The sequence below is a fragment of the Protopterus annectens genome, chromosome 8.part0 (genome assembly GCF_019279795.1).
Source record: "Protopterus annectens isolate FY-2018-M chromosome 8.part0, PAN1.0, whole genome shotgun sequence".
NCBI classification, from domain to species: domain Eukaryota; kingdom Metazoa; phylum Chordata; order Ceratodontiformes; family Protopteridae; genus Protopterus; species Protopterus annectens.
In genome coordinates, this window is record NC_056741.1 from 1,066,850,910 (window position 1) to 1,066,873,868 (window position 22,959).

The following is a 22,959-nucleotide window of genomic DNA, read 5'->3' on the forward strand; positions in this document are numbered from 1 at the left end:
AGAGAGTGAGTGTCCCACATCTGCTAGCAAATGTTATTTTATCTGGACTAACCCTTTGTACTCTGTTTCCTTTTAGTCCTGTCACCCTCAAGGTTACAGGTGGGATACCAGACTTGACTCAAACCTTTTGGATTTCTTCAGTTTTTAAATTATAGATAAAAGATATCTGGGTCCAAAGAAGTTATAATACCACTCTACTCAGCCATTATCAGACCTGTCATTGAATACAATGCCCCCTTTGGCATGTATCTATCCAGACACTTGCAACAGTTGGAACACCCACAAAGATTTCTCACCAAGAAAATTCAGGACATGAATACCCTGTCCTATACTGATTGTCTAAAGGCTATGTCTCTGAATTCAGTCTCCTGAGAGAGGACATTTGCCTGGCTTACAGGGCTTCCAACACCCAGCCTTGATGGATCCATTGCACATGTGCAAAAAAAACAGCACCAGAAACACTAGATCTAGGGATATGAACTTCACTTGTGACATAAACGGAACATGCTTGCAAGACAGATATGTGTCTCAAAGGATGCCCACATGATGGAATAGGCTCCCCATGCATATAAAAGAGAGTTCATCCTGACCTTATTCAAACAAAAACTTGACAATTGGATGGGGATTAATAAATATACCACTAGTCTGGCCCCCATGTCCCTATGGACAGAGGTCATTAATAAAAAAAAATATATTATCCTAACAGCATCCCTTACAAATCCTTTGCTACCTGCCTGCTAACATGTACCCCATAGGATACTTGGGTCCCAAATGGTTGGTGGTGTTAGTAGGCTAGGCTTATAAGGGCTCTAGAGGTCGTTAGCTTAGTAACAATCTTAGAATCAATGAACCTATAATGTAGATTTTCCAGCTGAAGTCCAATTATTTTTGTCCTGATTTTAGTATTAATGAAGATGTTTTTTCTTGCTGCTGCTTCTTCCTTGTTTGGAGTTTGAACTACTTATTAAACCTTTTGAACCATCAAATGTTTGCTTGCATCTCCAGTACAGGTATCAGTATAATATTAGGACAGCCATGGGCAGGAAATAAACTTACCAGTCAGCACAGACATGCAGATAAAAAGGAGGCACAGAATCAGCATTATTGTTCCAGGCTGCATCTTCAGAACTCTGAAAGCAACAAATGTGATGAATATATATATAATATGTTTTATAATTAATGGCAGCAAATTAGCATTGTATATGCTAAAGTTAGCATTCATACATCGTTTGCACATGCCAAAAATATGTATCTTAAACAACAGCAACAACCCACACCTTTTAAATTAATAAATACAAGTAACAAACACGCAGGTCATATATACCTCATTATGCATATGATTTATCATTGACAGGCACAGACTTTTATGGAGATTAAGCCTTATAGTCTAGCTTCCAAAACATTTTATCATTTTAATCACTCAAGCGCAATGAGAAAAAAATACATATACACATCTATGACTCTCTGATTCATTATTGTTTTTGAAACTAGCATGAACATATCAGATGCATATAATATTATATTGTTGTTTATAACACATTTAGGACACATTTCTCTGCACTTCATAAACCACATTAGAAACTCTGGTGCAGAAATATTATTCAAGAAAATGTGCAATGGACCAAACGAATGCAAAACATTGTAACCAAGATCATTGGGGTGACAGGGGTATGGAGAAGCAAACATACAGTGACCATGTCTTCTTGATGGGAAATATGAAGTCTGACCTCACAAAGGATAACATTCTTCAGAAGGCATATTTCTTTACTAAAATTGTTTGGACAATTTTTCTTATTGCATAGACTGGAAGACAGAAAACTAATTTATGGTATAAAGACAAGATCGGTCTGGAACCATCCATTTTACTAGTTATTAACAGCAGGTGAGAGAATCATAAAATTACTTAGGAGGACATGTACTATACACATGACACAGTAATTGTCTACATAAAAATATATATGATATGTAACAGCATTGGAAAAACAAAAACTAAATTGCAAATTAAGGCAACATGCTGTAGACCAGGTGTTATCTTTAAGAGTAGCGATTTCTATATGGCAAAGAAATCAATTATTTCATCATTTTTATCATACAAAAAAAATGAATGACATGATCCAAAATCTTCAAGAATGATTCTTATAGGTTCATAGGTTTATACTAGGCTATCTGCCCTAAGGCATTTATAAGCCTAGCCCAAAGTTTTGTGGCTTACGCCACCCCTTATATGAAAAAATACTGTGCCCATTAGTTTGTTGTGCCTCTGTCCAGCAGTGACACAGAGATGATTCCCGGGGTAAACCTACGATCTCCCTTCCACCGGTCAGGATTTCTCTTGAACAGAGCCAGCGAGGTGCTCTGCCTCACATGGACCGGGATTTTATTCCACAGCATAGGGAGTCTCTGAGTGATAAATCTATTCCTCCAGCACGTCCTATTTATATCCGTGCTAAGGTTTAAGTCACTTGCTCTAGTGGTTTTGGTGGATTTGGATTTTTTGAGGTGGAGCATGTCCATTAATTCCGGGTTGGACATGGTCTTGTATGTCAGGCACATGTCACCTCTGAGCAGACGGTATGCGACTGAATAGAGCTGGAGTTTCTTCAGTCTGGCAGCATATGACAGATTTTGGAGTCCCTTTATCCTTTTGGTGAGGAACTTTTGGGGTCTCTCCAATTGCTGCAGATGTCGGGTGAGATACATCCCGAATGGGGCATTGTACTCGATCATTGGTCTGATAAGTGAAGAGTACAGGGGAACAATGACCTCACTAGATCTGGATGTGAATCCCTTCATGAGGGGTAGGGAGGGTGGCCTAATGGTTAAGGTGTTTGCTTTACAAACACAAGGTGCAGGGTTTGAGTCTCACAAGGGATGATTGGCTAGGCTTACAATGGCTCGCAAGGGCAGTTAGCTTAGTACTAATCTATGAACCTATGAACCTATCAGGTGGGCAATGTAGAAGGTCTTTCTAACCACTTTAGCAATGTGAGTGTCAAAAGAAAGGCCACTGTCAACCTGGGTCCCCAGGTCCCTGATAACCTCTTCTGTGCTTAGTGGATTGCCACCTATATGGTAGCTTGGGGTTACCTTGTTTTTTCCGAAGGGTATGACTATACATTTTTTGGCGTTTAACTTCAGGCCATGGCTCTGGCACCAGCTATCTGTTTCCGTGAGTCCCTTCTGAAGGATATCCGTGTCCGATGCACTTTCCACTGTGGTGCCCAGTTTGCAGTCGTCTGCAAACTTTGTCAGCCAAAGTCCTCCCATGTTAGCCTGTACTTCTGAGAAGTAGATGCCGAACAATAGGGAGCCAAGGACTAAGCCCTGTGGGACACCACTTGTGACCGGCTTGGAGTCTGACATAGCGCCAGCAACTCTAACCCTGTGGGTTCTGTCCTTAAGCCAGTTTTTAACCCATCTTGTGACATATGGGTTTACATTTAAGCTGGTAAGTTTTTCTACAATACCCGAGTGGGGTATTGTGTCGAAAGCCTTTGCAAGGTCAAGGTAGGCTGTATGGACTGCCTTTCCCTCATCAATGGCCTTGGTGACTGTTTTGAAGATGTTGACCAAGTTCAAAAGGCATGATCTGCACTTGATGAAGCCAAACTGGGTCGGGTCCAATGTCTGCAAGTCCCCTATATCTTTGTTTATGAGCTCCATTATGATCCTCTCCATAGTTTTGCAGACTAGACTTGTTAAGCTTATGGGGCGGTAATTACCAGGGTCCGTAGAGGCACCGCCTTTGTGGAGTGGGACCACAGTTGCCATACGCCACTCCTTGGGCACGTATCCTGTGGTAAGGCTGAGATTAAACAGCTGCCTTATGTGCGGGTTTAATTCCTCATTTAGCTCGTGTAGCACACAGCCGGGGACACCATCTGGTCCCATTGATGCTGTGTTTTTAGCTTTAGAGAGAGCAGCTTTCACCTGCGCATTTGAGATATCTGGGAGGCTACACTCCGCTGGGGTAGTTATCTCTCCTTTAGGGGGAGAGGGGGGTGAAGTTTGCACTGAACCTGTCTGCCAGTATGTTGGCAATGTCTGTGGGTTCAGTGATTTTTGTATCATTTTGGACTAATTCTGAGCATATCTGGGAGTTTCCACCCAGGTTCCTAACATAGCTGAAAAAGACCTTATGATTGTCCTTTGAATCCATGGCAATTATTTATTTTAAACACACATTTCTGCAATTTAGGAGAAAAAGAAATAATGTGACAAATGTAACATTTCAATGTCCATCGATGGTAAAATACATTCTGATACTTTCATTATATTATATATTGGATTTCTATCATTCCCATACACCCACCCACACACACACACACACACACACACACACACGTGTGTGTGTGTGTGTGTGTGTGTGTGTGTGTGTGTGTGTGTGTGTGTGTGTGCATTTGTACTGATTAGATAAGTGAAATGTGTCAAGTGTATAATATAATAAATGCCGATAAGCTAGGGATGGGCATGTTGTTTTGGATACCACATCATTTTTAGATAATGTCATAATTTTTTGTAGTACCATGTACTGCACAGGTAAATTCTAAATTACTGGAAGACAGCAAAAGACAGATGTGGATATAGATGCAGCTGTAAAATTAGCATAATGATAAATACTGTGCCAGCAGCAATGTACAAATACAAAGGCAGCCATGCATGAAGACTGAAGACATCATTTGCCAGGAGAGGGTAATGCTGTATCGACACACACACAGATACACACACACACATACACACACAACTAAATATATATATATATATATATATATATATATATATATATATATATATATATATATATATATTTATTATATAAATATACACACACACACACACACACACACACACACATATATATATCTATCTACATATATATATATGTATATATATATATATATGGGAGCGCTACAGAATCTTGAAAGCCCAAAGTCCTGAAGACCAAAATCCTGAAAGTTCAAAACACTGAAAACTCAAAATCTTGAAAACACAAAGGATACCAACACTCACTATATTCTAGCACAAGTACATACAGAAACATATTACACTTCAACTATATGCAGGGGGCACCCCATGTGGGCGGTTGCGCCCTCACATCCACTATTTAGATATATCAACTCTGAGATTGCACTTCATTACAATAAGTGCAATCTTGAAGTTGATATATTTAAGTAGCAGGGGGTGTGAGGGGCACAGCCCCCAAATTGGGGGTGCAGGGAGGCTTTCCCCCCTGCTTATACTTGGAGAACAGTAATATAGTTTGTGTTTTATTTGTTTCTGTATGTACTTGTGCTGGAATATAGTGAGTGTTGGTATCCTGTGTGTTTTCAGGATTTTGAGTTTTCAGTATTTTGAACTTTCAGGATTTTGGTCTCAGGATTTTGGTCTTCAGGATTTTGGGCTTTCAGGATTCTGTAGCGCTCCCACACATATATATATATATTCACAGGTAACCTACATGGAGAAAATATAGAAGATTTTGATGATTTTGTCAATGTTCTTAAAGAGAAAAATGAGTTCAAATCTTTTTAAAAAGAATAGCCATCATGTCCAGATGTTTACTGAACTACTGAGTTAAATCTATTGCCCTTACTGTAGGGTCTTTACTGTTTTCAAGTGAATGGTTTAATAGGCTTTTCATCCTCTTGGATTATTCAGGAATGAGGTGGTAGTGGTGGGGCTAATGTATTTCTAGAGTAATATGTTCATTCGTACCTAAACAAATACCAAATCCATCATCATTTAGACTGGCAGTCCTAAGTAATTAAGTTCCTTGGCAAAAAGTGTCAGTCTTTTCAAAATAAACTCAGTTTTTGTTAATTTGGGTATTCCATACAGGATTGTATACCACTACATTATAATAAATGTAGGATTCTTTCTAACATATGGGACAAAGTGCATATTGTTCCTTTCCCAACCTCATCTATTATTCACATTAATTCCTTATGGATTCTACTTCTCTGTATATGTTGTAGAATTAATTAATCTGCCAGGCCAACAAAAGTAAGAGGAGGTCATGTCTTAATATACTGAATATATTGTACTTCAATAATATGAGAAAGGCAACTAGAATCTACTCTTATAGATATCTGATTTGAATAAAAAACAGATAATTCCTATTTACTGATCTCTGGATTGTAATAATGGGACTTATAACTGTAAATTTTAGAATTATGCAAAAAAACCTACAAAAATATAGGACAACAGAGAATACGGACAATTGTTGTTCTTTAAAGTTTTTTTTTTTTTTTTTTGCAGAAGACAAGCCCCTCACACATCCCGAGTGTAGGTAGCTGTATCCCATATACCACCACTACTTATTTTCACTAACTTCCAGATCGCCATACCTTAGAGAAACGGGAAAACTCCAAGACACAGGGATCCCAGACTTAATATACGCAAGTCCAAAATGTTCATACATCCTGTCTTACAATTTACGAACAAAAGCCAATGGGTTTTCAAATCACAAATGCTTGCCTTCTATACTGCCCTCATTTCCTTGCAGAACAAGCATGTCTCTACATTGTTTATGATAAAGGCAGGGATATAAACCCTAATCAGTAACCTACTTCCAATTAACTGGTAAATGATGAGAGAGAGAGGTATTGATTGTGAGTAGGAAAAATGGGTGTTCTTATTCAGCACTGTGTATAAGAAATAAAAACAAAATCCAAAACTGATGGAGGCACCACATGGGCAATAACCTTATCAATACCTTTGCATTGTATCTCTTAATTAAACTGAAAACAACAGTAAGAAGCAGACCACAATGTACTGATCAGTTATCATTTCCTTCCCTCCATACATACTTTGAGAAAAACTTGGTTTGAATTTAATATAGATATGCCTTCCAGTCCCTTCTCTGTAACCCTTTGCATACATAAACCCAGCTAGCTTCCAATATACCACAGCTTACTTTAATTGGACTACTTGCTTTTTTGTCAAAGTATGCATCATCTAGAAGAAACAAAAAGAACAGCCTACTCACATGGATAAAAATACATTGCTGACATTTCCAGGAAAGTCTAACATACTGGTGATCGTCTCCTCAAATAAACTTTTTTCAATTTCTTATAGAAAGTCTCACTGTAGACGTGGTTCTGAGCTTTGGATATCTCAGAAAACTTAAAAGGAAAGGACCTACATCTGTCCTTCCCATACTTTCTAAATTGTTGCATTAATGGACAACTCGCTCAAAGTAATGATCACTTCAGCAATGGATTCAGTAGGGTTACAGCTGTACGATTTTTAAGAAAAGGCATTATCACAGTCACCGTCTGTCACCATTATTGGCTATGTTTTTGAATATGTGTGCCATAAACTTATTTTGAGACAAAATCATTAGTGATTCTCAAATCTTGTCAGGATATCATTCTATAATTAAGTGAAAGAATACCTGCTTTGACCATTAGAGTTGTAGCCACCACTGTGTACCAATAAGATGGTGTCTTTCAAAGATTGCTAGTTATTTCCTTAGTTTTTTTATGTTTACTAATGGACTTTTTGTAGAAAATCCAACCATCCACGGCAATCTGCATGTGGATGGCATTGCGTTCATTACAGAGTTCTTCTCCTCAAGACAGATTTTATTGTTTCATGGTTTATTGTGCACATATTTTTATTATGCATCAGATGTGTAGGATGATACAGTTATGTCAGCCAAGAGAAGAAGTGTAGTTAATCAGGATGTTACCTCACCTTTTATGTACTGTTTTCACACCAGATTCTTGCTATCGTGTTCTAGTACTTAGTTCCGATTTATTTGTTTGCCTTTTAAGTTATTTGGCCTTTCTTTGGTCATTTTCATGAATGATCTGAGCCACAATATTAAGGATAGATTCATTATCTATAAACAGCTTAGAACAATCGGCGTCTTAACCATTGAGTCACTGTACTGGACTCTTGATGTGCCATCCTTCGCATGCGATTTCCCATGTGTATTTTATGTCTAAATAGTCCAAAGCACCTATCAAAATTGTATGAATATTTTTAATTTGAAAATGGATTAAAAGAACAGACAAAATATTTTACTCAAAAGGAAGTCATATTTTTGCATCCTTTTCATTTTTCTGCATGTTACCTGCATGGATTATGCAACTGTTTTTTTTTTTTTTTTTTGCTGAAATAATTTATTTCATCATATGGCTCATCTCTTGGAGATGCAACCTGTCAAGATTGAACCCCTTTCGACTAAATAAGTATAACTTTGAAAGTAGATTACATCATGTAGTAGGATGTAGGTGTAAAGCCCACCCCGCTGAGTGGGAGGATAGAGTTGAAACCTACTAAAAATATAATTATTTTTTATTCTACTTTATAAATTCAGCCTTGGCAAGGTGTATCTGGAAATATTGACCTTTGGCATGTTGTTATGAATCCATTTCTTTCACTTTAGCAATCCCAAACCATTCATACACCATTCCGTGCTTTGCTAATATATATTGGTATTACAGTTATTACAGTTTAAAAATAAAGTTTATTGCAGTTTCATTGAAAACAACTCAATTAAAAGACCATAATGAAGTGTACACATTCAAAAATCAAGAACATTGAAAATTACTTCATCAAAGCAAACAATTATTGCAAACACAGAACATTTGGCCACACAAAAATGATTGCATTAGTTTTCAGAGACAAAATTCATCATAGTCTACAAGGTACAGGGTTTGAGTCTCACCTTTGAAGGAAAAAATGGCTAGGCTTAAAAAGGTCCATAAAAGCAGCTAACCTAATACTTACCTATGAACCTGTTAGAAAAATATGTACTTAAACATATATATGTAATGTTAGTTTATGTACTTAAACATGTATATGTAATGATAGCTTAGAAACAGTATAATAAGTAATGCATTTAATTCTATTTTACTAGAATGGCAGTGGAAATGATCTTTGCATGAAATTGCTTGAAGCTTAGCTGTAGTGTAATTAAAACTCTGACCCTGACAGTAGCCAGCTCAGCAGGCTTATGTCTTTCAGCATTATTATCTGCAGAGTTAGAGAGAAATGAATATGTATGCATGTGTATCTTTCTTCCTTCCACCGAGGAGGATGGCCTTGTGAGTTTATCAGAGACAGCATACAGCTGCTTACCAGAGAGACAAAGGAACATATTAAGAACTATTGTATCCGAGCTGGCCTGAAAAACCTTGGATGGCAGGAAGATCTGCAAACTGACCAGGTGCCTTGCAAGGCTGTAATATTCTCATGGGAAACTTTTAAAAAGCATTACATCAGCGTTTACTTAAGAGTAGAATATTATGGACTATAGTGATGTAAATGCCCTGTGACTGACCACGTCAGTAAGGTGGGCAAAAGCTGATTGCAAATGGTATATAATTGAGGGTATTTCCTGAATGTAATTAGTCAAAACTCTATACATGTTATGTATGGTTTTTTGCCTCCTAATGTACATTAGTAAAGAAATGTTATTTGAACTTGAGCCTACTGTCTTACTGACTGTTATTTTGAAATGCCTAATGATTTTTACAGTCTGAATTAACAATTTATTTACCATTTTGGTCCTTCTGAAGCGGAATTCCCTTGGTAAGCTGCAGGTCAGAGTGCATGGGTGCAAGGGAGCCCGCAGGATTTTTTGCAGGGGGGTGCAAACCCAAGCCCCGCCCGTGCAGCCACACCCCCTCTGCTGCCCCGCCCACACAGCCCCACCCCCGCCCACACAGCCATTCCAGTGTCCCATTACTATTTCTCCCTATTTGTCATAGACACTGTTTAAATCTCTGTGTGCATACTGTTTTATGCTTTACTTCTACAATAATTACAGATATTTGGATTTCATTTACAACTTTTATTTCAAATTTTATAGCACAAACACTGATAGACATTTACTAAACCTAAACAAAGCAATAGTCTTACAATGAAAAGAGACTTAGCATTACAACTTCTACCTTTGAAACTGAAACCCAGATACAAAGAAAATGCATCTGGCCAGTGGCAGGGTAAGTTTACCTTTGGGCTGTTTTCAAATCATAGGCTCCTTGCACACATTTTTAGAACCAATCAAAAGTTATTTGATTCACCTTCCTGACTGTATTAATTATACTATATAATAATTGAATTATATCCCTTGTATAATACAGCACCACTTGCTAGAGTGTGTTTTAAATTTATAGTTCTGAACATTTTTCCTTTAAGCAATGAAACAAATCATATGAACCAATAATGACAACCTGCCCAATTCAGAACATTTCAACCATAAAGGGCCACTCAAACTTCTGTCCACCAATATCAATCAATATGCAGAATCTCTGCAGAAGTAAGTCATCTGAATAAATTCCACATTAAAGAGATCTGAAACTAATGCAACGGTTGTTGCTAGAAAACTTTATATTTCAGTGCCTACTGATCTTAAAAAATAAATTGCCTATGCTACATTAAAAAAATGGTAAGTTGGTATACTGCAATAGGGAATGGGTGGCAAGTTGAAAAACTGGTTCATAGTTACTAGGCATTTCCTCCAAAGGAGGACATTCTCAGGACTGCAGCACACCATCCCCTTAAAATACAAATCTATATGCTGTGGGAGTAGAACCTATAGCCCTCTACAGCAAGATGCAAGCATGCTACCTACTGTGCTACTAACACTGCTTTCAAATTTTATACCACAACAGTGATACCATTTGCTTATTAAAACAGTTGCACATTTTAAGCAGGCTTAGCATGAGCAGCAGTAATTTTTTCCTTGAAGCTCACAAGTCCAAAAATACACTTGAAAATAAATTCCACCTGCTAACTCTAACTAGGGCATTTCATACTCACACACAACCCTCATCGGCTTAGTGCAAGAAATCTGGATAAAGCCTAAAATAAACAGGGACAGATTATAAATATTGCCCTCATGAACTTAGAAAGTTGCTAAAAATAACAGAATTTGTTAGTATGCATTTTTCTAAAGGATATGAGGTCTAAAACTCAAACATCTGTTATTATTTAGCAACTTCAATCCATTTAGGAGGAATATGGAGCAAAAATCTGGACATTCTGCAAAACCTGGACAGCCGAGGGGTATGCTACCTCACTTTTATACACACACACACACACACACACACACACACACACACACACACACACACACACACACCATACCTCTCAATCTCTTAGCACAAGAAATCTGGACAAAGCCTGTTATAGTGTTGGGGACCAGGGCCCAAAACTAGGGACCCATTTAGAAAGTTGCTATAATAACAGGATTTGTGTTAGAATGCATTTTCTAAAGGATGAAGTCTGAAGCTCAAATACTTGTCATTATTTAGTAACTTTAATCCTTAGCTCATCCCAGTGATTTATCAAGAAAAAAAATATTTTTTATGAGGAACAGACCAAAAATATAAAGCAAAAATCTAGACATTCTGTGAAAATCTTTACAGTTCTGAGATATGACACACACATACATTCCCATACCTCCTTAGAAAGTGGATAGAACACGTTTTGTATTAGTATGCATTTTCTGAGGATATGAAGCCTAAAACTCAAATGTCTGCCAACATTTTCTGACTTCAATCCTCAGTGATTTGCAAGAAAAAACACAATTTTATGAGAAACAAACCGAAAATATGAGGCAAAAATCTGGATAATTGTGAGGTATGACCCCTCCTTACTTACTTATACACACACAGACCTAGCTACCTCCCTCTTACACACACACACACACACACACACACACACACACACACACACACACACACACACACACACACACACACACACCTTTCCCTACCTATTTCTTACACACACACACCCATACCTTTCACTACCTATTTCTTACAAACACACACACACACACACACACACACACACACACACACACACACACACACACTTTTAGTTTTTGGATGAAGTTTTCTTTTAAAAATGTCATTTCAAATGTCCAATTATTTGTGATGTTGCAAGAAACCATAGACTCCTGAGAAAACTCTAGCAGGCATCAGGAAATATGCTAAGTGCAGCGAAGGCTACATAAACAGATAATCAAAAGCTGCTATGATGTCATACTGAATAAAACATATACACTTAAGTTATGACTAAAGCTGAGGAAACAAAATTACACACAAATGCAAGTCCCAAACACAGCAAAACCAAGAAACCAAGATTACATTACAAAATTACATCTAAGGGCAAAACAGCAGAAGATGATAATATGCCAACAAGCTATCACTCTCTCGGGTTTTTCCCCCAGTGTTCCCCTCCATCACTAGATAAAATCAATATGAACAACACTTACTCAATGTCACATGCCATGCCAAAATAGACTTCTAACAAGACTGATGTAGTTTGCATTTAGAACAATGACAACAAATAGTTCAGGAAGAAGAGATCTCCAAACTTGTATAAAGAGACTCTTTAACACACAGCACAGCTGCAGTCAGGCCTGAACTGTTAACAACTAGGTTTTGTTTACCAACCTTTGAGCCCATGTCCCTTTCAGATGGAACAGGGATACAATTTACTGTTTCCTTATTCTACTAGCAGTGTCTGTGGTCTCTTCCTCACTGTTACCTTATGCATCGTTTGATTTATTTCCTCCCAAACAGTGACAGACAACAGACACAACCAGCTGTACTGCTGTTACAGTCTACTCTTGACACTCCTGTTCCAAGGCGGCGGGAAGTCATCTGCAACAGAAGTCTAATTGAGTCAAAAATAACTGGCTTGTGACGAAGCTACATCCTGTTTTAAGGATTTAACTTGTCACTGAGAAATGTTCTTGTCCTGAATTCTTGTACTGACTCGCTAGTAGTAGGAGGCTATACTATAGCCCTTGAGTAAAGATTTTCCGGCATTAATTTTCCGATTACTTATTTTTTCCAGCTTACAACAGAGGAAACTGAGCATATAATAGCACTAGAGAAGCCCATGACAGAACATTAACCATGTCCCAGTCACACACACTTAGTTACTAAGGATTGCAAGAGTGCGTAGTCAAAATACAGTTTCACTAAAGTGCAGCGCAAATTCGCAATTAAAAACTTGATCTAAAAACGAAGCAAAGAAGCACAACTAAAATTTTCTTTTCATTAATTTTTTTGTAACTCAGACTGAACTTTTGCAATTATAACAGTTTTTGGTAAATACAAATAAATCACCCTGACCCAGATACAAATGCCTGCATAAATATAATATTTTCTCATCAGGATGAGTTGTTCCAAGTGCGCGCGCCACTTTCACATTTTGGCACCAAGCTTTGATTTAGTGTAAAAAAAAAAAAAATACCAGGAGCTTTTTTCTTGATGTGCATTGATCAGTAACATACCTTAAGTGCTGCACAGGACACACAGTCGAATCCAATGATCTGACTTCAATGAGCTAAAGTAAAGAGTTCTTGGACTGTCTCTGACCTGCTGCACTGTCTTAATATGGGTAACTCTATCCAGCTGTCAATGGTCGTAAAGGGAGATGCAGTTTGAGGAGGAATTGATGCACTCGGAGTCGTCAGCATGTGACTGTAACCTCCAATAGCATCTCAGGCTTCAGCGAACGATGCAGGTTTAAAGGAAAAAAAGAAAAAAGTAAGTTGAAATCGAAAAATGTAAGGTTTTGTCAGTACATTTTTCGATTTCATCACATCGTCACACAGCTAGATTAAGAAAATCCAGGGGGGTGCAAGTGCACCCCCTTGCACCTGCCTGTGGGCGCCCTTGCATGGGTGGTAATAAATCTGCGCAGGAGAAGCTGCCAAAACAAAATGGTTCTTCTTAAAGTGAAAAGACCTCCGACTGAATTGTTGTGTGTAAAGAGGCTGTCCACTTTCTGATCTGTGGCTGAAAAGCGGAAGACTGGGCCCCAAGAAGATCAGCGGTAAGCGGGAGGCTCAGGTAAGAAGAATTTCCCTCTTTGTCTTTGTTTTAGATCAGGGACCAGGTTACACTGTGCTATTGCTAAGGTTTGTGATAGCAGGGAGAGAGAGAGTCGAAGTATTGTATCTTGAGTCATAGATCAGGGAATAACAAAGCAAAGTAAACAGTCATTCTAGACACTACTGTGGATATGGGGAAATAAGATACCACGTGGTACAAGAGAAGGGTTACGTAACAGTCTTTTTTAAGACATGGGAAATCAGTGCACTGAGAGATCATGAGATCCGCCCCTAACGGATAATGTGAAGTATATGCAATTGCAGCGAGCAGATAATGTGAGATATTATACAAAATGTGTTAACAACTATGAATTTGATAGTAAACTAGATAAACTTTCACTAGTTAAACTCCTTAAACAAGCTTAAATCTGATGCAGGACGTCAGGCAAAAAAAAAAAAAGCAGCACCGACTAGGCATACCTCAAGCACACAGGTGGATTGAGGAAGCAAATTGTATGAAAGGTCTGACAGACAGAATCTCTTAGAAATGGAAACTTAGAGCAGACTGGACTTGCATTAATTAATGCATACAACAGGAAAATGAGACAATAGATGGATATTATGCTAGATTATTAGAATGCTTTAAACAACAATTAAAAAAATGCATTTTTAAAAGGTTGCATTGCCCCTATCAGTAGCTTTATTACAAAGCATATGATAGATCACTGAGCAAGCAGGCTGCAAGCCTTACTTGAGTATGCTGGACATGCTGAAAGAAAGAGAAAAAAAAAAAAAAAAAGGGCACAAGTCTTCACTGCTGAAGACGGAGCTGAAGTATTTGTATTACAGTCAGGTAAAAAGGGCATCTAGCTAGGGACTGTAAACAAAATAAGAAAGCAATGACGGAAGATAAAGGAGATGAGGACTGACTATATGATAGTGATAATAACCAAAAATCATCAGGAAAGGTTAATAAACAAAAAGAAAATGTAAATGTAGTAGAGGGAATAAAGGAAGTACAAACAGATGTAGAGGATAAAAATGGAAATGAAATTTTAGATTTAGCATTGTTGAGCCTGGAGCTCTACCTAGCAGATACAAAACCAGAAGTGACACTTCTGGTGGAGGGAAGGGAAGTCAAATTCCTGTGTGACTCAGGAGCGTCACGGACTTTGATACACCCCTCCAAGTTACCAAAACATTCTGAATCACCTGATTATATATTAGTAAAAGCAGCAAATGGACAGCTATACAGGGAACCACTCTCCCATAATATAGCAATAACTGACCCTGTTTCAGGTATGACTCAGAAAAGTAAAATTGTAGTTTCTGCAAAATGTCCAGTGAACTTACTGGGAAGAGACCTTGTGCAGATATTTGACATAGCAGTAGTTCCTACCATGCAGGGTATGGAGGCACAAAGACAAATGGATGCTTTTGTGGTGTGATCAAAGGGTGAAGCCTATTATTGGTACAGCCAGGACCTAGTTATGACTGGTCCAGGGGCAGTAACCAAAGAACTGATGAACGTTGCCATCAGTAAGGTACCCTCCCTTGACACTGATCAGCAGCATTTGTAACATTGTACTCTATGCTACTGTAGCACACCCGGACCTGATAAGGAATATGAGCAAGAATTGTTCAAAAATCCTGCTAACAGATTAATATTACGAACTTTATATTGGGATACTGAGGGAAACAGTGTAGTAAGCTGTTCATTACCTCAGGAATTCATGAAATTGTATAAGTCCAATAGACTGCCACATGTCAGCTTGACAAAAAAACAAAAGTGTTAAATGGGCAGACTTAGAAAAAAGTAACAAAAATGGGAGAAACAGACTGATTTAGAGCTGCCAGAACTTGAAGGGAAAAAAAAAAAAAAAAAAAAAAACTGAATTGGTTGACACAGACACACCCAGCAGTACACTTGCAATCCAGCAAGGACAGCTGATTAGCATTCTTATTAAAAGAAAAAAGCCTTATGTGAAATTCCAACAACTCTCTTGTCAACAGGCAAGTCAGATGTAGGACTTATTAAAACAGCAGGACCAGTTATAATAACCCCAAAGTCAGCTTTTACACCACAGAAAAGACAATACCTTTTGAGAAAGGATGCAGAAGTAGGAATTAAGCCTATAATAGCAGCATTACTCAAAAAAGGAGTACTGGTAGAATCTCCTGATTCACCATGTGATACTCCCCTATTTCCTGTTAAAAAAGCAAACGGGGAATTGCAGATGGTACAAGATTTACAAGCTGTAAATAATGCAGTAATACCTAGAGCACCTACGGTGCCAGACCCACATACCTTGTTGAATGATTTAAAGCCACAACAGAAGTATTTTACCATGGTAAATATTAGCAATGCTTTCTTTTCAATACCTATACATCCTGATAGTCAATATTGGTTTGCATTTACATTTCAGGGTAAAAGGTATACATATACTCGACTACCACAGGGATATTGTGAGAGCCCAATAATATTTGCACAAAAAAATGGCTAGCAACCTGGCAGGGTTTACCCCACCGGGAGGTAGTCAAATTTTACTTCATGTAAATGACATCTTGCTAGCAGCACCCAGCAGCAGTGCAGGGTGGATACAGTAGCATTATTAAAATTTTTAGCAATACAAGGACACAAAGTAAACAAAAGTAAGTTACAACTTTGGAAAAAACAGGTTCGATACCTGGGATATGTGATATCCAATAGAGGTAGAATACTAGATAAAGGGAAAAAGAGAAAAAAAAAACAGCAATTTTGCAAGCACCCAAACCAACAACTAAGAAAGAAATCATGTCTTTCTTAGGTACAACTAATTTTTGTTGGAGCTGGGTACCAAATTATTTTACAATGGAGAACAGAAGCAGAAATGGCTTTCTGCAGGTTGAAGCAGTTAATAGCTTCTTCATTAGTTTTAGGACTTCCAAATGATCACAAACGGTTCTTTCAGACCGTAGATTGTAAGCAAGGGTACATGACATCAGTATTAAAGCAACAGCATGGGGATAAGCAATGCCCCATAGCTTACTATTCATCACAGTTAGACCCAGTGGTGCAATCTTTGCTTCACTGTGTACAAGCAGTAGTTGCAGCAGCAATGGCAGTGCAGGCTTCAGCCTCAGTGGTGTTATTCCACCCTCTCACATTGAGAATGCCTCATGCAGTTGCAATAATTCTGCTACAAGAAAAAGTTGCATACCTTTCTCCTGCTAGACATCTTTCATGTATGACCATACTGCTGAGTCAACCTCATATGACCTAGACAAGATCTTACAGATATGCCCTTGGATGATGCTGAGGTGACATATTACGTGGATGGCTCATGCAGAAGGGGTCCTACAGGGAAGAATCTGGTGGGGTATGCAGTAGTTACAGACACTGAAATTTTAGAAGCACAAACTTTGCCACACAACTTGTATGCTCAAGCAGCAGAACTGGTAGCTTTGACAGGAGCATGTACTTTAGCAGAAGGCAAGAAAGTGAACATATATACTGATAGTCAGTATGCTTTTCCTACAGTACATGTATTTGCACAACAATGAAGAAAATAGAGGAATGATTACATCCAGTGGAAAACCTATTAATCATGCGCAATTTATTTTGGAGCTATTAGAATCTATTCAGTTGCCTACCAAAGTAGCTATTTGTAAATGTGTAGCTCATACAAAACAACAGGATAAGATTTCAAAAGGTAATGCACGAACTAATGCAGCTGCAAAGCAAGCAGCCTCAGACTCAGAAACTTTATTTTTAAATGAGGAATTACAACCCTTTGAGATTTTAGATTTAGACATGTTAAAAACAATGCAAATGCTTACTACAAAAGCAGAAAAACAAAAATGGGTAAAACAAGGTGCAATTTTTGAGAATGGACTGTACATTTCCAAAGGGAAAAAAACAATATTGCCGTCTAATTTATTTAGATATGCAGCTTTGTTGAGCCATGGGCAGAGCCATGTCTCAACAGGGGGGATGGTACAGTTAGTAAATAGAATATTCCAAACATATGGATACATAAATTATACAATAAAATTTTGTGCAAAAAATTATACAATAAAACTTTGTGCAGCTTGTCATACTTGTAACAAGCACCATGCACAAGGAGCATTTAAAAACAAGCAAGGGAGTTTCCCTACACCACCATATCCGTTCCATACTATTTGTATGGACTTCATAGAGTTGAATAAATGTGAAGGAAGGAAGTTGATGAGTGAGACTCAGAAGAATTGGATTTGCCATCTACCTCTAGCATTGCTGACCATGAGAACAGTTCCAAATGTAAAGGGTTTGACCCCCTTTGAAGTAGTATTTGGAAGGGCATATTATGTGCCTCAGTGGAAAGCTCTCATGCCTGCAGAGCAGGAGGCTGACAGTTCATTAGCTAATTATATAAAGAAACTGTTAATGAATAAATCTGTTTTGCAGTTTAACTCTTTTTCAGATGAAAGACGGAACAAGAACAAAGAACTTTCAATTTGATACAAGGGCAAAATGGCCAAGAGTATAGCAAATAGAAAAGCAGAGAAACCCCAGAACTATTGCATAATTATTTTGTTGGCTGTGCATTTGTTGACTATAAGTGTGACAATTTTTCTCTTATTGTGGTTTTTTCCTGCACTCAACCACACGAGTGAAAGTGAGAAGACGTGATGAACTGTTTATAGACTGGCATCCAAACTTTAACACATACCTGGCCATGAAACGTGTGTATGCAGAGACTATGAACTTTTCAAATTGCTGGGTTTGTACAGCTATACCAACAGCATATAAAAGACTGTTAATGTCCGCTGTCCCTCTGGGGACAAATAAGACTTGGGAAAATTTGCCTTTTAATATAGGAACTGTGAAATTACAGGACAAAATAGCTTTATTTTTTCCTATCACACAAAAAGGAGTTGTATGTTTCTACAAAAATGATACCCTCCAGATGGGCTGGAGTAATTGTAATATAACAATGTCTTATAAATGTTACATTAAAGTCAGAAGTGGGGGTACTGTTTGTAATACTAACTATGATTCATATCTGAGTTCAATGAAAACTATATTAAATGCAGTACGTGACAATCCAGTCTTAACTAAACAATTGTCTATTAAAGATAGGAAAATGTTTCATGCAGGGATAACACGTATTAGTACCAAAGTAATGATTTTATTTGTGGGAAAAAAAAAGCATATAAATGGTTACCTGAGAATTGGTCCGGCAGTTGTTTTTTGGGTTATCTGGTTCCAGCAATAAGACATACTGCAGAATTACCTTTGGGTAAGATACGAAATGTAAGGGAAACAGCTCGAAAATCTGAAGGTCCAGTTAAGAAACCTGTGAATCCAGTTGGGAAGAATCGAAGCTGGTTGAAAAGACCATAATTCAGTAAGAGACAGAAATAAATTGACTCATATGGACTTGGGCAACAGTGTTATATCCTGGGCAGGAATACTACCAGCCTATGGAGCAGTCAAATCGATCTGGGAGCTGAGGAAGCTGTCAAGATTTCTCGAAGTAATGAGTAATGCAACTTTTTCCGCCCTAGAATTGGTGACTGATAAACTGAATGCAATGAGAACTGTTGTGCTACAAAATCGAATGGCTCTTTACTTCACCCTAGCGGCAAGAGGTGGTACACGAAGAAAAATGCTGTGCTTTTATCCCTGAGAATCGTCACGAGACAAATAATCACCTAGGGGTAATTCAGCAAGTATCAGCAATGACTAAACCAGGCCCAAACCCACTGACGGACTTTTTCCAGAATCTGTTTGGGGGGTGGGGTTCCATCCTATTGAACATTTTAATTGCTATTCGTGTGGATATACTCCTAATAGGAGCATGTGTTTACTGTGGAATTCCCTGCATGAAAAGATTAATCAAAGAATTTGTTGATATATCTGTTACTGAAACTTTTTACCAAAGTGTTGAAATTGAAAGATTGATTTCAGATGATGCTTTTTCTGAAATATAAAACAAATGACTTGCTTAGCTGAAAGTCCCTGAGAGGAAAAGGCTAAGGAATGAAATAATGTTGTTTATGTTTCTGAATAGAATGAAAAGCATTAAAAGGAGGGAGAATGTTAGAAAAATATGTACTTAAACATATATATGTAATGTTAGTTTATGTACTTAAACATGTATATGTAATGATAGCTTAGAAACAGTATAATAAGTAATGCATTTAATTCTATTTTACTAGAATGGCAGTAGAAATGATCTTTGCATGAAATTGCTTGAAGCTTAGCTGTAGTGTAATTAAAACTCTGACCCTGACAGTAGCCAGCTCAGCAGGCTTATGTCTTTCAGCATTATTATCTGCAGAGTTAGAGAGAAATGAATATGTATGCATGTGTATCTTTCTTCCTTCCACCGAGGAGGATGGCCTTGTGAGTTTATCAGAGACAGCATACAGCTGCTTACCAGAGAGACAAAGGAACATATTAAGAACTATTGTATCCGAGCTGGCCTGAAAAACCTTGAATGGCAGGAAGATCTGCAAACTGACCAGGTGCCTTGCAAGGCTGTAATATTCTCATGGGAAACTTTTAAAAAGCATTACATCAGCGTTTACTTAAGAGTAGAATATTATGGACTATAGTGATGTAAATGCCCTGTGACTGACCACGTCAGTAAGGTGGGCAAAAGCTGATTGCAAATGGTATATAATTGAGGGTATTTCCTGAATGTAATTAGTCAAAACTCTATACATGTTATGTATGGTTTTTTGCCTCCTAATGTACATTAGTAAAGAAACGTTATTTGAACTTGAGCCTACTGTCTTACTGACTGTTATTTTGAAATGCCTAATGATTTTTACAGTCTGAATTAACAATTTATTTAACAGAACCTATGAACTACAGAGGGCAAAACATCCTGTATGTTCTAACCTTAGGTGTAAACCTAGCCTTAATTACAAGCCTTATTCACACCCTAAACATAAAACTAACCTTAAACCTGAAGTTAACGCTAATCCTTTCCTCTCTTAACTAAAAATGTAACCCCAGTAAGGGGTTTTGTATATGATCTTAGACTTGTCTTTACCCATCTAGCATTTTTTCCATCAAAAAGTGTGTCGAAAAGCATTCTCTATTTTGAAAAACACACACTTAACATTTCTTTATTTCTTAAAGTTTGTAAAGAAACATATGACCTATAACTTTGTGGCTGGCCCTAAGTAGCATCTGTCCTAAGTCATTATGCCTCTCCTTTGATTAAGACTTCAGTCCTCAAAAACAATTTATCTTTATAAGATTTTCCAGCACTTTTCCTTAATTCTAAATTGATGTCCCCATACTACATTGCAAGCTTTCTTGTGTTGAGATAAGGTTCTATATACTTTAATTTCTCTACCTTCTTTGTTTTTGTTACAGATGTATAAACAAGGATCACATTATATGGAGTTATACTTCTAATCTCATCTGTACATCCCAAAATATCACCAAATTTCCTCACTTTCTACTCATACCCTTTCACTTCTATAAATAACATGGAACACTTTTCATTTGTAAACTTCTGTTTTTATTTTTTTTACTCATTTCTTTCATTTACCCTATTTCTTTCTCAAGCATCCTACAAAACTAAGAAATCTAGCTTTAAAGCTTAGTTTTAACCAAAAAAGATAACTGATTCACTATCTACTAGTGTACAAAAAGGTTATGTTCATGAATGTTTTATCAGTCATAGATACCCCACTTTTGCCCAGAACATTAGACATTTATTTAATTATAACTTTATATTGGTACTCTACCATTGGCTTCTGTTGCATCTGAAGCATCATCATCATCATCATCATCATCAACATGATCATCATCCACTTTATCATTTACTTTATTTTCACTTTTCTTAAAATATATGCACCAAATGCTTACTATCAGTCTGGCATTTTACAAAATTTTCTTCCCGTATGAATGTTCATTAAATTTAAGCTGACTCATACAATCTGTTGCATTATATAGAAATGTCAACTATTGTTGATTATTTGCACATGCTCCAATTGGATTCAGAAATAATTACTACAATCCTGAAGCCTTAACTCAGAAAGTTTCTGTATCATAGTAAGCTTGAGTGAGTCAGAGCCCACTTTTCTGAAACTGCTTTATGCCAGCACTGGTCATTGCATAGAAAGTGGTTTCACTGGCAAAATCATATGTTAACAAGGCAGCCGAAGGGGAGCAGCTAATTCAAATTAACCATGCGCTGTCTCCCAGAAATGATAATGTTACCTGAATAGTGTGCTAGAACAATTCAATGAATCACTCTACAGTGTTATTTTTTTCACAAGGAATAAATGAACGCCATGTTTAGACAGCACTTACCAATTTATCTGTATGGAATGGTTGCAGCTTACACCATGACAACAGGTAGACATCACAGAGCCAGTGTGTATATGTGTGTGTGTGTGTGTGTGTGTGTGTGTGTGTGTGTGTGTGTGTGTGTGTGTGTGTGTGTGTGTGTGTGTGTGCGCGCGCTGAGGGTACCTATGCTACCATGATATGCATGGGCTGGTAGGGAGAACACCAGTGTATTCAGGTTTGATCGTGCATTATTTGACTGCTCCATTCATTCTGTGAGTATGAGTTGTGAACCTGCCATTCACATCCTGCTTGCAGCTGTGCATATGTGTCTGTGTGTTTTTGTGTGTGTGTGTGTGTGTGTGTGTGTGTGTGTGTGTGTGTGTGTGTGTGTGTGTGTGTGTGTACCATGATATGCATGGGTAGGAAGGGAGAACACCAGTGCATTCAGCTTTGCATTGTTGGTTTGTTGGATTCAGAGACACAGAAATTAGCTACAAATAAGGTATTCCTTACCTTGTCTGTGAATCAGAGATTTTGTGCACTGTACTGATTGGCAGATCCACATTATCACTAGTTGTGAAAATCTCTTTGAATCCCAGGGATTGTTTCTTTACCATGCATGAAAATGGTATTTGGACAAGTCTACCTCCATTGTTAAGAAATAAATACATGCATACATATCTACAAGTATATATATATATATATATATATATATATATAGATAGATACATACTGTACATAAAAAAAAGTATTTCAGCTTTTACCAGTTAGGGGTCGCCACAGCGGAACTCTGGTCTGCTAATGATTGGCATTGGATTTTTGCTGGGCCAAGTTGCCAGCCCGACGCCCAACCTTCAAAGAAGGCAGACTT

General features: G+C 37.7%; 1 protein-coding gene across 3 annotated transcripts in view; it reads right to left on the reverse strand.

Moving 5' to 3' along the window:
- The window catches only part of LOC122809220 (hemicentin-1-like), a 607,229-nt gene that overhangs the window by 526,956 nt on the left and 57,314 nt on the right, over positions 1 to 22,959 (reverse strand). The window contains exons 1-2 of one of the 3 annotated variants that reach the window (XM_044080535.1): positions 13,268 to 13,655; positions 1,057 to 1,130 (exon numbers count right to left, since the gene is read on the reverse strand). In XM_044080535.1, coding sequence (XP_043936470.1) covers positions 1,057 to 1,120 — 64 coding nt within the window. In that variant the 5' untranslated portion in view covers positions 1,121 to 1,130; positions 13,268 to 13,655. Of the gene's footprint in view, positions 1 to 1,056; positions 1,131 to 12,419; positions 13,227 to 13,267; positions 13,656 to 22,959 lie in introns of those variants that run through there. The other 2 variants (XM_044080534.1, XM_044080533.1) reach the window with 2 other exon arrangements.